The sequence below is a fragment of the Crocodylus siamensis genome, chromosome 7, assembly GCF_052110815.1.
Source record: "Crocodylus siamensis isolate JL-2025a chromosome 7, ASM5211081v1, whole genome shotgun sequence".
Lineage (NCBI taxonomy): Eukaryota > Metazoa > Chordata > Crocodylia > Crocodylidae > Crocodylus > Crocodylus siamensis.
Window position 1 is genome coordinate 7,413,396 of NC_143401.1, and position 15,866 is coordinate 7,429,261.

Sequence of the window (15,866 nt, forward strand, 5' to 3'; positions counted from 1 at the left end):
GGGCATAGGTAGAAGCCCTAGTGGGGCAGGACCCAGAGAAAGGGTTCAAGGGGGCCAGGTAAGGCTAGGGCCGACTGAGCCCCAGTTGGGAAGAGTCCCAGAGGGGCGCCACAGTGGTGGGGACCCTGGGGCCTGCGAGGGCACCATAGTAGGGGTGTACTACCCCAGCCCTGACAAGGTACAAAGTGCTGGTAAGGACACTGTAGTTCGGGGTGCAATACCCCAGCCCTGAGAAGGGGCAATGAGGATTTTGGGGGCCAGGCACGGCTAAGCCCACCTGAGCCCCATGTGCAAGGAGCACCAGCGAGAAGCCTGAGGGGCTCCTGTTAGGCCCAAGAGAGGGGCCACAGGAAGAGAAGCCCAGGGTAGGGTGCTACTATAGAGACAAGCCCAGAGAGGGCGAGTGCGCGGAGGGACAGGCCCCAGTGGGGGCACTGTCTGTACGTGGAGAGGCCCCAGGAGGGGCTAGTTTATTGTGCAGACCCCAGGAGGGGGGCGGATATAGTTAGTAGGCCCAAGAGGGCTAGTGGATAGAGGGGCGCCGGTTGCGTGACAAGCCCAGGGGCGCTGGTGAAGGGCACATACAGTAGACTGACCAGATAACATCCAGTACATCTGTGAGGCTTGGGGCATGCTAAAGGAGAGGTTGGAGGCATGCATAGCCCATAAGGCTGGGGTGCACCAGGTCACTCCCTATGGAACGGGGGACAGTATAAGCATAGCACAGTGTCCAGGGCGATAAGAGGCAGCCTCCCTTCTAAAACCATATAACAACAAGACGTGGCAGGCGAGTAAGAGGGTGCTGGACCGCCTACTTGGCATGGCAGGGGGCGCTAGAGAGAGATCACGGCTGCTCCTAGGTCCCACTCCGTGACACCTCTCACTAGAAATAAAACTGTGTTGCCATCAAGCAAAAACTCCCTGCCCTCCCAACACCAAACATTTCAGTAGATGACACCATTTTATGAACGTACTTCATCTTTCTCAGAACGGTGCTTATCTATAATGAAAATATTCCAGGATGGCTGCTGACAGATGTCCTGTGTCCACAATCAGTGCCTAACCTTTGCGTAATGGGTAGAAAGAAAACAAGAGAGAGACATAAGCAATATGTGCTCTGATGTGAACAGCATCTTTAAAAATATTGTGGGCTTTGGAAAAGCACTGGGTTTCATTAACCTTCCCAGGAAATATGCTTCCTATTTGGAAGGAAATGCAATTTTCTCAATACTATTATTCAGTATATCAAATGGGAATGGAACAATGAATTGTGTCTTTCTTGGAATAGATATATGCTTCCCTTTTTCTGTACCTACAATTTGGCATTAACTGCTCATCAAATGTCAGATCTAGTTTCTTTCTAACAAAGGGTCTGATCCTCTCCTTACTTACAGGAGCCTAAAGCTGGGATAACTCTACCGAAGCCAACAGTTATAGAAACATAAAACAGGTGTAACACAGAATCAGACTGAGGCCCCGTTACTCCTTTACATTTGGAAAATGCAGGGCCAGCTTTTCTCAAAGGTGCTTCAAAAGCAAGCTTGAGTGCTAAATTTCCACTAGGAGAGCATTAACGGAGAATTCTCATTATGGGCGATTAGATCTCCAAGTTTGGGAACACTGATTTACACCCTAACACAAAGGAAATTTGTGAAAGAAGTTGAACGGACGTCACAGAAGTTTTAGCATCTCTGCGTGCCAGAAAGATGTAACCTTTTTATGTAGTTTCATTTATGCAGACTTCCCCCACCATCGCCCATCTACTTTAGAAGCTGAGATTCATGCACAATCAGATTGGCACAATCCGACTGTATTCAATATCACCTTAATGAAAATATTGCATTTGCTAAATCTCTGTGCCTTCACCATTATGTATCAGGAAACGTCCTCCTCTCCCATCTACCTGCTTGGTCCCCGCACTGTCATATATTTGTTCGCACCACACATGGAGTGCTATTCTTTCCATTTTACAGATAGGAGAACAGAAGAGAGACTAAGTACAGTAACCTGTTCAAGGTCAGATAGGAAATCTGTGGAAGATCTCAGCAGAGGTTTCCTTAGGGACCCCATTCTCTGCTGCACAAAAATCTTTGGCCTTAATAAGCAAACAGGGCTCATGATAGAGGTGATATCTTTTATTAGACCGAGAAGATTTTTTTCAAAAATCATTTGTTAAAGAATTGGTCTAGAAGAAAAAAGTTGTTTAAAGAATTGGCCTAGAGGAAGAAGCAATCAGGGCTCATGGGAGAAGTGGTATCTTTTATTAGATTTTTTTTTTTGCAAAAATCTTGTTGGTCTAATAAAAGATACCACTTCTCCCATGAGCCCTGATTGCTTTTTCCTCTAGGCCAATACAGCTATGACTTGGATACCTTTGTCCTTAATATACATTTTACTTCTGAAGTCATGCTTTTGCTGTTATAGCTTTCTTACTTTGCCCTGTATAAGAATGCCCACTGGGCATTTAAAAACCACCTTGAGATCCTCCAACTAAAGGCTCTACAGTAAAAGTGCAAAATGTGTATGACAAACAAAAGTTAAACTTCACTGGAAAATTCACAGGTTCTTTGACATATTCATCAAATATTGCCTGTATTCCATTTATGACCCTTTCCCATTTGCTGGCTGCAAATATTTCAGTGCTCGGGCTTCAGCAACATACAGCAAATTTCCATGTTACTCATCCAAAATGAATCTCAAATTGTATGCGAATTTTGCAATTTCATAATTCAGTCCCTGCAATCAGGGAAGAGAAACAGAGTATTACTTGCGTGGCTAATCAACACACGCACAATTAAAAAATCTGTACTATCTGCAGAAAGCTTTTCACAAACAGCCTAAAAATCATTTGCAAATTAAATGTGTGAATTGATTTAGAATTTCACAAGTGCTTCTACCCTGATTTCATAAGAGGAAGAGGCACAGAGGGACTAAGGCTTAGATCCTCATAGGCACCCAGCTGCAGAGTTAGGGGCTTAACCTGTGAGAGTTTAGGCTTAAGTGTTGTGCCCAAGGTCATATAAATACGCAGTAGCAGAGTAGTGAATTGAATCAGACTCCCTCAGCTCCCAAACTCATGGGTCACCTTTCCTCTCTGGATAATTTTCTTCTGTAATTACCTACTTCAGAGTTTTTTGCACCTGCTTCTGAAACAGTTGGTACTGGCCTGTGTTAGGAATGGCCCTCAGAGCAATCCAATCTGGTCTTACAATTCCCAGCATTAAGCAATTGATCGGCAGCAGCACAATTTATACGAAAAGAAACATACATGGCTTTAGAGGTAGGTGAAGGGCACACCGATACGATTTTGTTGGCCTAGAATACACTTAACATTTCATAGAACTGGTACAAACAAGAGCTAACGGCAGCAATCTTCTCCCTTTTTTATTATCAAGTGTTCGGGATGAAAAGACATCTTTACTTGTTATTCAGAGTTGTTTTATCTGGCTTGAAATGGGAACTGCAGACATTTTGATAAATGGATTGAGAATTTGTTCTGTTTCAGTGTAGCTCCTGGAAATACCTTCAGATCCTCTAGTGCAGATATAGTGCAGGCCACATCTTCATAGACACCATCTCTCACACATCTTGTTTCTCATCAACAACAGCACAGTAACCCCGAGTTGAAGTAATCTAGCAAATAGGATCCTGATGCTGGAGTCAGAAAGCTTGGGTTCCCATTCCAGTACTACCAAGGACCTGCCGCAGGGTCATTGCCAGCTTTTACCCTTGGATCCTTTGAAGCAGAGCCTCTCTCATACAGCACCTTGCACAAGCACCTATACAGCACCTAGCACAAGAGCACTTCATACATGGTTAATAACAACAGCAGCTCTTTAGATAGAAAAGATGTGCTAGCAAACTCTTCAGAGGTATTGTTCACCTTATTCATGCTGCTTGGTGGGAAGAGAAAGGAGGACAAGCGGTGCGTGCCAACAACTAACCACATCACCCTAGACTAGCTGAGATGCTTCTCGGGCCCATGGAGTAATGCAGCTTTCACTCTAGTTTGACAGTTTGACAGACACCTCGCTGTTGACCACAACAAGTCACATGTGGAGACAGCCAGGTGGGGTTTAGAGATGTCACCTCTCTCTCTTGCATGGCTTTACCCATACAGAAGTTCACTATAAACCTGCAAAAGCCATCTGTCTCTACTCATCTCAGCTGCCTTCCCGCATTGCCACATCACAGCCACTTGTTCATTCACAGATTCACAGATGTCGGGTCAGAGGGGACCGGAGCAGATCATCAAGTTCGACCCCCTGCCCTGGGCAATAATGAATACAGGACTCATATGACCCCTACTAAGTTTAAGCTCATATGACCCCAGCTAGGTAGTTATCAAGTTGAGTTCTCTCTTACCTTAGATTATGCATTTCAAGGCAGTGCTGCCTCGTATGACATGTATTAAGGTCCTCAACCCCATGCTGGGCCTATGAACAGTTACCACAATACACATTAATACAGCACTGCGTGCCTGGTTCTGGAGATGGGGAAGGAAAGTGCAATTTTCCAACCCTCCCTTCTATGCAAGTAGGCACTACACCAGTTTCCAGTCCATTTTCACACTTGTTTTTCTAACTACTTGCATTTTCAGTCACTCCCAAACTCAGCTAGGGCCCATTATAGCCATTCAGTTCCCAGAACTCAGATTCTCCTGGTCCTGGCCTAATTGAGGATCTCCAGGATGTGTTGATGGTACGGGTACAGGTATGCCGTTCTGATGGCAGGCAGCAGAGGGCACTGGCATATGCATCACATATACTTTGAAATAAAGCCTGTGCTTCATAAAGACAGATTACTTACTACTCTTGCCACCAGGGAAAGGGAGGGAAATGGACACATGTGGCTGAACGTAACCACACATGAACATCACAAAACATAGTCTACTGAGAAGTAATGCATTTTAAAAAAATCCCTCTGGTGCACTTCTGTGCAAGGGAGTTTAAAATATATATACACACACTTGATTTCACTGCAGTACAGACATCTCCATTCTAGCTGGCTGTGTCCATGGCAGCAAGCAAAAACTGAAACAGAGTTCATTTGATTTCTTTAATCAATGGGATTTTCCCAATTACACATTAACCACTATCAGATCAGCCTGCCATTGCACTGCATGGCTGGAGAATATATATTTTGCAGATTACTGCACTGCATCATGTTTATTGTAAGCAAAGTACATTGATTTCCATAAGTGCACCGTGGTTCACTCTTCCAGAAGTACAGTGTAAATTGTAAAACTAGGAGGGCTAAAAAAAATCCTGGTGCCCTGATTTCCATAAAAAAAAATGGAAGCACAAGTGGCATAGCAAGACTCCAGATAATAAGTATACAGATGATGGATGGCTCAGAGCTCTTGGGCTAAATAACTACGGGCAATCAAAACCACCATCAATACATGCCATCTGCATATGTTACACACACTTTTTAGAAGATATATTTTAAATTGATCGAATTAGACAAGGAGGATTTTCGGAGTAAAGCACTAACTGGGACTCACAGGACCTAGAGTTAACTCCTGTCTCTGCTACAGATGTCCTCCATGGCCATAGGCAAGTCATTTAGGTTCCCCTTCGCATCTGCAAAATGCTTATGATAATCCCTCCTTTACTTATTTTTCCTCTTTAGAATATAAGCTTACTGAAGGAAGGACTATCTCTTACTAGAGGTAGGTACAGCACCCAGCACAATGAGGTGCACCCAAATCTTGGCTGAGCTCTCTAAGTGCTACCCCAAAAACAGCAATGTTAGATGAGATACTGAAAAGCCAAAGTACAGCCACTGCACACTGCTGCTTGGTAGGGGGACAGAAGATTCAGGGAGTCTTCTCATGTCCACTTCTGCAGCAGGCAGCTTAATTTAGCTGCAAGGTCTAGAGATAATGCATCTTGGCATAGAGATAATGCATCTTGGTCAAGACCTGTCACACTACCACTGCTGCACAGAGGCCCACAAGGGAAGTACTGGTGCTGCAAGGCAAGAATAGGGCCCTTTGGCAGAACAAGGAAGCCTGCATTTCATTTACTCGTAGAATAGCAATGATTAGAGTCAAGCTTCCTATCACCCATAATGTGCTTCCAATAGTCGAGGAGAGATGGTTGTTGGCCTGCGGAGCACAAAGTCTAAGGGAAAAGGGAACAAAAAGCATTTTTGTATGAATTAGCTTTCATCATAGAAGACAGAAATGGGGAGTTGCAGTGAATTCAATGAAATAAAATTACTGGCAGACACAGGAGCCTTGCAACTGCGCAGAAGGAAGTGGCGTGGCACCAGTGCACTTGTCTGATGATTTTCATAAGCCCAAAATTCACCTGCAAAGTTTCACTCACGGAGGTAAGAGGGGGAAGGACAGAAAAAAAATAGGTATAAATAGCCATTGGGTTCCAGACATGCATCACCTCTGAAAGCAGGTCCCAAGCTGTTTGATGGTATTAAATAAGCCATGAGGCTTAGACTTTTGCTCAGTGATCTCCAAAGCTAAATGTCCTCCGAACGCATCTCACAGGTTTCTAGCTTCCTTACAATAAATACAGTTTGTAAGTGGACTATATCAATAGATGGACTTCATTAAACTACTCAGCTGGAGCAAAGAAGCCCAATTAACATATAGGATTAACAGTCATCTCCACTTTTATAGCCCAGGTTCCACTAGCTGTACAAAGTTTACCTGCTTTTCATATCTTCCCACCTGCCTGGTGCTTCTGCCTGCCTTCCTATCATAGGTTTCCTCCCAAAGAATATACTCAGGAGATATGGATTGCTCCCTCTGCCTGTACACCCATCTCACCTTAAATAATCCTTGGCATCTGCAATAACTGCAGACCCAATGAACATTGTTCATTGGATCATTCAGGATATTACACCCTGTCTGCTGACTACTAATGTGAAGGACAGATGAGAAGTCTCTCTCAAAAAAATTTACTTGGCCACATACATCCTTGATATAATCCCACTGAAGCCAATGAAGGGTGATTCCAGCATACTGTCTTGGGATATTCATGACACAAAAGCACTGCAGATTAGTAAGACTTCATTGAAGTCTTATGCCCTCTTCGTATAATACTTTGCTCTTTTATAGCATCTTTCCTCCAAGGATCTTAAAGCACTTAACGCATGCACTACACTGTTGTTGCATGGGTAGGATTGTGCAGAATGATACTTGCTATGGGAGAAGGGAATTGTCAGGCACAAGGTCAGCCATGGAGGTGAAGTAGTGCCCCAGAGTCTTGACTAACAGATCCCCAATCTAATCATGAGACAGCAATCCCTCCTTCTTACCTATGAATACCCTACTATGAGAAATCCTGGAGAAGACCTGCGTTCAGCTGAAGGGAGCAGCTCAGAGGCAAGACTCAAATGCCAAACCTGGGTCAGCTTTCAAGAAGCACTTGGCTACTAATTCTAGACAGGGAACATATTATCCAATCAGCGTTAAATGAGGTTAGACAGCCTGTCTTTTCCCCAATATATATCTGTCCATTAATATTTCCAGGGGAAGAACTGTGTGTAATTTGTGTTACCTTCACTCCAGGGTGGGATTTGCAAATGCGCTTAGTGCCTGCCTACCTCAGCTCCCACTGGAGTCACTGGGAGTTTTACCAGGGACATCAGTGAGGAGCTCAGCATGCGTCTTTAACCCTTTGGGGTAAAATTTCCCTGGGCGTCTACAGGGTACTGCTGCACCGCGGGCAGCTCCACCGTGGCGAGTGATAACATGCGCAGCCCCAAACCCCGTAACTCCGGGACTTGGAAGTATTCTGAGTAGTTCCTTAGCCTGTCTTGAAAGGAAAGACAATATTATATTAGTGTCCCATTTGAGATGATCGTCCACTATCTGCACACCGCATAGGACCTGCCATCCAAGCCACGGCCTGCGGGGTTCATGCCGGCGCCAGTTCAGACGGCCGTTCAAGAATCCCTGCAGTTAGAGGATAACTGCGCCTGACTTGGTGGTTGGTCTTTCTGCCCCGAGGCATGAGGGTTCATATCCCATTCAAAAAAACCCAACTTTTTTATGGTAAAATCATTATTCTTCTAGACTAGCAAGTTCTGCCCAACCTCAGGAAACATGCCTTAAGCTTGTTATCCCTGACTGTAATGACACAAAGGTCTCTGACAAAATATTCAGGATCAAGCCAGACAAAAAGGCCTCTCGAAGTATTCAAGATGAAGCCACAGTTTTATGTGGAAGCCATCGAGATGCTAGAACAATGGACACATTTGAGGATTCTGCCCAGGATATTAAACAGCTTCCAACTTCAAAAATAAGTAGCAACTTAAAATACACTACATGAGCCTTACCTCGGGCGGGCACAACCATTAAAATTACTGATAGATAATAAAGGCCAGGTAATGCATCACATTTTTCTTCCGGTGCCCAACAGGGTGCATTAAATGGACGGTAAAGCTCTTGGGCATAGCGATCATCTTGTGCCACGTTTGTACAGCACCTAGCACAATGGAGCACTCATCCCTAAGACTGCTTCCTAGCTCACTGCAAATAAAAGTTATTTCAGATGAGCCTCACACGTCAACAGGTTCAGGTCATTAAGATCTAGCAGGCTGAAGTCTAATTCATTGACAGAGATGTGGTGAAGTTGATTCCTGACTCTCAGCCTTGGGTTTTATTTTGGTGTGTTGGGTTTTTTGGGGGGGGGGGTCCAGTTTTGGGGGTTGTTTCATTTTTTTTAAAAAGAGAATCCTGGATGTACCCAGAACTCACCAGGACACTAAAAGCTGAACTATAAAAATGTGAAGTTTGGCCTTTCATAAATAACTTGGCTTTTCAAGAGACGGAAAGAGACAATGAGCAAGACAGAAGTCTCTCAGTGGCTGCAGTTCCCAGGGGTGCAGATGTAGGTGATGAACTGTGAATATAAATAAATTAAAATAATAAAGTATACGGTACTTTTCCTTTATCCTGGTAGCAGATGTACTAGGTGACCACTTTTGCCTAGGCAAGGAAAAAAGTGTTCCTTATAAAACTGGAATAGCACAAATGACCCCCTTGATAAATTGCTTAGTTACATTCTCAGCATTGAATCAACTTGGCACGGAGCGCAGCAACCAAGATCCATGGCAGGCTGCCTGGATCATGCTGCCTGCACCCATTTTGATCCGTGTCTCCTTTTGACAGACTCCAAGAGAATCGGACGCCAGCCAGTCCTGGTTAATCGAGAAGACATCCCCCCCGCCTCTGCAGCACTTGCAGACTAGTTCCTTCAGGACACAGTTCAACCAGGAGAGCAAGGAACGTCACAGGGAATCCCAGAGACAGGATCTGATGTCAAGAAAGCAAACTAAGGCCTGCGGTTATTTGCACTCCAGCAATATTGAGAGGCCCCCAGCGAGAGCAGTGCTCTGGGAGACACTCGTCTTGTACAAAAGACAATCCCATGCCCCCAAATCAGTCTTAAATAGAGGAAAAAATAAACCATAGGGTGGGATGGCAGAAGCCAAGTGCCTTGCCCAAGGTCATCCAGTGAGTCAGAGTCAAGCCTGCATTAAAAGCCAAGTACATCCCAGTGTCCTAAACACTGGTTCACGCTGCCTTCCCATCAGCTACTGTCTACCATTTCCATCCTGATCTCCCAAGTACAAAGGAAAGCAAACACTTCAGGTCAAGGTACAAGAAATCCTCCCCAACAGATACCCACGAACAGCACATACCAAAGAGGCTGTGCAGAAAAACACATGCCATCGTGGCCTGACTATCCCAGGAGCAGCAGACATACGGAAGCTGCTCAAAGGGAGCCTGAATGAACTGCCCCCAGGTTGCAGGCTGATGGAGGCTGGTGCCCTCCATCAGTGTTTTCCCATGGTCCCTGGGCAAAGATGACTCAGGGAGGTCCCCTGTCCCCTTTACTGCCTTCGGGGTCTGCTCCTGGGCTACCAACAAGACAGACAGACCACCACCTCTTCTAGCCTAACGCTGTTTCTCCCAACACAGCTCCTACTTCCTCTACGCATAGGCCCCATTCCCTCTCCTACTCCCACAGCACTAAATTCTGCCAAACTCAATATTATTAGTCACATCTGCCTTTGAGAATCTGAGTCTAAAGCCCAATAGTCTTAACCAGAAACCAAGAGCTAGAGACAAGACACAGGTAAAAACAAGGAAGCAAGTTTATTACAGCCTGACCAAATAGCAAGGCCAGATAGTGGTCCAGCCAAGCGCGGAGAGATGTGCTGGAAGCGTGCACACATAGGGCAAGGGTGGGGGGAATACAAGTCCATCCCTATCAGACCACCCCAGATTTGTAGGGTGAAGGAAGGGCAGAGGCCACATGACCCATCTATTCTCCATACCCCAAGGACAGCAAAGACAAAGAGATTAAGAAGAGCCTTTTCCCTTTCCCTAACCCTTGGTGCACAGAGGGCAAAGCTGATCCAGTGTGAAAAAGGGACTAAGATGCTTATTAAAAAGTTCTCCTTGCATGAGCAATAAGGGACCTTCTTTAAGGACCGTGCAGGGAACAAACTGTAGCAATATAGGGAATTAAGGGCTCACTCCACCCCTATCCTACGTAGGATTTTGACTGCAAGATGTAGTATTCCAGCATTACTTTAATTGCAAATTAAAAAAAAAAAAATCCTTTCAAGTATTCTTTGAAGCTGACTTTCCAACCGTGTCACGTTGGTTGCGATTCATTCCCACCCTTGAAGTATGCAGCTATCCAGCCACTCTTAGCAGGAGTAATAACCCTCTTCTTAGGCAATCCCATTGAAATCAATGAGGCTACTCTATGAGCAAGGGGCCTCTCTTAGCAGTAGTGAAGACAGCAGGATCTATCTTCATTATGACATCATCAATAAAAGGAACAGTTACACGAATAAGACAGTAAAATCAGTCCATAATTCCTCTCCCACGCTTCCCTTTACTCCATTTCTCTGCTATAAAAAAAGCCCAAAACTATTTTCCAGATGGGGGGGAAATAACCATAGGCTCGAGTTGTTTAACCAAGTTCCAACCCAGTGAATTTCTGTATAATCCAGTTATAAAATAAGACGGCACTTTGGTCAGTGCTAATGTGAATGACCCCCTTGTGATAGCTTTTTCTTAAATATACTGCACACATGCAGCATTATCTAGCCCACGCACCAATGCATCTCACAGGCATCTTTCAGTGACTGCACTTAGCTAATGATTACAAGTGGGGAAAAAAAATGTTACAGTTATTGCTTAGAGTTAATAAACAAACTTCAGATCTATTAGGCTCTGTGCTCTCTCCGATGAGCTGGGCGCCTCTCAACATCAACTCGCAACCGTAATAAAATCAGTATGTTCTGGAAACAGGCATCTGACCACTCCACTGGGTTCTCCGTGGCTTAAAAACAAAGTCACGAATATGTCACAAACCCATTAGTCTTTGGAGAAAAGTGGGTGTACCTTTCAGTGTGGAAGATCTTATACAGAGAACACCTTATCCACAGTTGATTCGACTCCCTTCACAAGTTTAAGCCGCCTGACCGTGTTTGTTAGTTCCTCCAGTACAGTACCATCTGAAGAGCCACATGAAGCAGCTTGCCATTGTTTGAAAAGGAACAGTATTGGCAATAGGAATATTGACAGCCCGCAGTTAATTAGCTACAATGAAGTCAGTGCAATATTAGTGGGATTGCCCTCTTTTTTAAGACTGGCTAGAACTACTAACCGATCCTTGTATACACACAGCTCTAGTGCCACACAATGGGTACTTTTGGTTACTACTACCTCCACAACCCCTAGGAAAAAGCGAGGCTGGAACGACAGCGTGTTGAGGACGTGGTCCTGTGGAGGTTCATCATTTGCTTTTAAGTCTTGTTAAGTCCAACCCTAGAATAAGCTTACATGCACAACGGCCCGCAGCGAGGGACAAACCCAGTCTCCCAGGAGGCGTGATGCCAGCACCACCACTAACTAGTTGGATGTTGGTATGCTCAGGAGTCGATCTCTCGTCTCAACACATAGGTTGTTGGAGGTCCGAAAATCTCGTGAAGGAGGCGGCAGGAGGGAGAACCCTGCCGCCTGGTCCTGATGCAGGGAGGATAAATGTGGTACTTTTAGAGGGGGAGCTTTTGCAGACCTTGAATGCCAGTAAGAGTAAAGAAGGACGCATAAAATCAATTAAAAAGCCAAGGGTGAATGATCCAGAATAGGTATAATTTTAAATAAAGGGGGGAGGGGGAGAAGAAGAATAGGAAAGAAACTGAATAAAGAGGGGAAGCTGTTTTCCCAGGGAAGGACTAAATGCAGAACAAGTGGGCACAGAAATTAAATCGAGGCATAGCACAAAAAAGTCTGATCACACAGGGGAGCAAAAAAAGGAGAACCATACAACCCCGAAATAAAACACCAGACACCGAGGCAACTGCCCAGCACTCTGGTCATCCCAGCCAAGCACAGCATCAAGCTAATGGGAAGGTTTCTTATCTACTCAGACAGATTAAAGTGCTTTTGGCTAAAGGGAGGAACAAAATCATAACAGGAAAACTTCTCTCCAAATAAATCTTTGCCCACGAACTGGTTCCCTCCCTCCTTCTCCGGTTGATGTCCCCAGTAAGGACAACTCAGTGGGGTTCACCACAAGAAACCTAAGGAGGACAAGCAGTTCAGGAGTCTCCTTGGAGGAAGTCTGCCTTACATAATAAAATCAGGGCTGCATTTCAGACACAAACATAAAGTTGACAAAAAAACCAAATTGGCTCCTACATGCACGCACGCGTGCACACAAACCAGGTCCCCTCTGCCCATATGGCAAGAGACATATTCAAAGCCTTATTTAGAAACACATGGAAATGGGGAACCCTACCAAGCTAGAGGAAGAAGCTGGCAAATAATCACTTCCCCCACCCCAAAGCCAGACCCTAAATAACATCACAGCAGAAATTAAACTTCAGTCTCAGACTGAACCCTTGCATTGCATTTTGCTGCAAAGGCAGTTCCAGGAGCCTGAGAAGGGAAACCTAAGGGTGTTAACATTTCCCTTAAATCTACTGATGTCTCCTAAGCTTCTCCATAATTACATATTTGACTTAAATATATATATGTATACACACACACACACACACACACACACACAAACACTGAAGTAAAAAAGCTAACCCTTAAAAAGCACGGCAACTTAAGGGAGAAGTGAAAAGCAAAGTGCTTCTATCTGCATGCAAGGAGTCCTAAATCCATTTTATCAGCTGTAGGGAATCACTAAGGTAGAGAAATAATGAACTAAGCTTCGGAGGGGGGGGACAACAGAGAGAGAGAAAACGTGATGGCATTTTACTTTCCAGCATGTGAGATGATCATGCAACTGGGCAAATGGATTTGATCCTTTGAAGAAGGGGAGTAATGTTGGTTTTTTGTTTTTTTTTTAAAAAAAAGCCTTTCTATGAACCCATCCTTTAGCATTGTTCTCCAGTAAGATATACCTGCAAACTTTATCTTCTGAAGGTGGCACACAGCAAGCATCCCCCCCCCCCCCCCGCTTCATACTCTGTAAAGGAGAATCTCCCTTTTTGCACACTCACACAGTGTCCCCCTAGATACAAGAACATGGGGGGGGGGTGTCCACCAAATGAAACTGCAGGGGGAAAAGAAAAAAAAAAATCTCCCAAAGTTACCAGTTCCTCCATGCCACTTACCGGTTGCTGATACAACCAAGAGCCCCACAGAGAGCAGCAGAACCCGGCTCCAGTAGCTCACTTCCACCGTCATGAGAGCAAAGATCCCCAGTTTTCCCCAGTTCCTTCTAAAGCCGCAGCTGCATCCCGTCTTGTCCCATCCCAAAGCAGGTTGCATGTCAAGGGGTTGTGGGGTTGGGGGTGTTGGGGGGTTTGGGGGTTGTTGGCTTTTTTTTCCCTCCCCCTTTGCCGTTGGGATGGTCCTGGGCTCGGCTGGAGGAAGGGGAGAAAGGAAGGGGAGGGGGGGGAAAGGAGGTCAGGATGATGATTATTATTATTATTTTAGCTCAGAAAAAAATCCCAATGCATGGAAGGCTCTGAGCTTCTGCAGCTGGAATGAACCAACTCTCTCGCTGGCTTGGGGAGAGGAGGGCTGGTTCTGCTTCCCCCCCCCCACCACCTCTTTCCTTTCCCACTTTAAAAAATGACTATCTTGGATCAAGCTTTTCAGGATTAGCAGCAGAAAGTCCCTAGGGAATTATACTTTTTTTTCCCCCTCTCTCGCTGTCTTTTATTATCCAGTTGATTAATCACCATCACATCCTTGTTCTTTTCTTTCTTAAATGCTGAGAAAGAGGGTGGGGGGGGGGTTGTCTGGGTGATTTGGGCAGAGGGGCTTGTGTGTCTGTGCAGATGTGTGGGCAGTGGGATGAGAGATGCATGTCCCCCTTCCCCAGCCTCCCCCCCGCACCCAGTCCAGAAACAAGGAGCCAGAAATGAGCTTGGAGGATGGGATTTAGCAGGGTTATTGCGCATCACAGCCTCTCCCGTCTGGTCCAGGGGCACTTCCCAAGGATTCCTCGCAACACCACGTACAGATCGCCCGGGTGCAGAGACATCTGCTAGGATAAATGTAGGCAAAGCCCTCAATGGAGGGACACTACACTTCTCCTCTCCCTCCCTCCGGCTCTGTAAACAACTTGATGATGTTGACACGATTTTTAGGAGGAAGCAAATTGTGTTACAAACACAAGGGGGGGGCGGGAATTGCATGGAGACAACTCCCCCCCTGCCCAGCTTGGCCATGATGTTACTTCTCCTGCCAGCCTGTGGTCCTGGGGATGGATTTAGGTGCTGTCACTGCTGGGGTTGGTCTTGGCAAAAGAGTAGCGGGGGTGGCGGGTAGATTTTGGGAGGTAGGAAAGCCATGGTCTCTCCCCTTCCCCACTGCTCAGCCTTCGCAGAGCTGGCAGGAGCGCAGCCCTTCTCCTTTGCAGCCACTAGCACAATCGCACCTATGGGTCCAAAGGAGGGGAGGATCTATTAAAGCCACACTTAGGAACTTCATTAGCTTTGTAATGATGTCCAGATCCATGAATGGGGGGTGACCCCAATCAGCTCGGGGCTCTCATACGTGACTTCCCCTCCCCACCCCAAGCATTTAAAGCCAAAAAATATATACATATATCCCTCCTATACCTTCCTCTTTGGGTTGCATTAAAGCAAGGCTTTCACCTCAGTGTCTTTGGGTTGTAAAGCTACTTGCAGCCCCCTCCCCATGGCAGGCAGCTTGGTATGTGGGGACTCAGTTCAACCTGGGAGGTGGGGGGTATGAACAGGGTCCAAGCTGAAATGAGGTGGGGGGGTACTGCTGCTTTACCTCTCCCCCTCCGCTGCTAAGCAGCTCTCCTTTCTGCCTTTTTAAAAATTTTTTTAGAAGAGAAAGCAACAAAGATGCACAGAGAAAGCAAGGAGAGACACAGCAGGTCTGAGGTTTTCGCTGCCTTGGCATCCAGAACATGCAGCACTGCGAAAGAGGAAGGGATGCTGCTTGCTTTCTCAGTGCAACCTCTTCTGGAGCTGCATCACGGGGGTGGGGGGGAGCTTAGAGAGAGGTGGGGAGAGGGGGCTTGATAGTGCCAGGTGCTTTGCTGGTCCAGAAGGAGCTGCCATCCCTTCTACCCTCTGGAGTGTGTGTGTGTGTGTGGGGGGGGGGGGGGGGGGGGCTGTTAATGGACTAGTCACCCATCCTCCCCCCACGTTAGTGCTTTGCATTTGCTGCAGTTTCTTGCTGCAAAACCCCCTTCTTCAGACTTGTTCCGGTTGCCTTGAATGAGCTCATCTGACAGCTAAAAAACAATTTATACAGCGGGCTTGCAAATGTCTCCCTCCACCCCCGAATCAATCCTCTCGCTCGCTCTCACTCGCTCACTTTCTGTGTCCCCTCTGCTTTTCAATCCCTCCACTGCCTACATTGTGAACTG

General features: G+C 45.9%; 1 protein-coding gene across 1 annotated transcript in view; it reads right to left on the bottom strand.

The window, feature by feature from the left end:
• Positions 1-13,795, bottom strand: part of CSMD2 (CUB and Sushi multiple domains 2) — a 645,501-nt gene extending 631,706 nt beyond the window's left edge. Inside the window, exon 1 of the mRNA XM_090057063.1 lies at positions 13,624-13,795. Coding sequence (XP_089913189.1) covers positions 13,624-13,780 — 157 coding nt within the window. The 5' untranslated portion in view covers positions 13,781-13,795. The remainder of the gene's footprint in view (positions 1-13,623) is intronic.
• Positions 13,796-15,866: the final 2,071 nt, after the last annotated feature.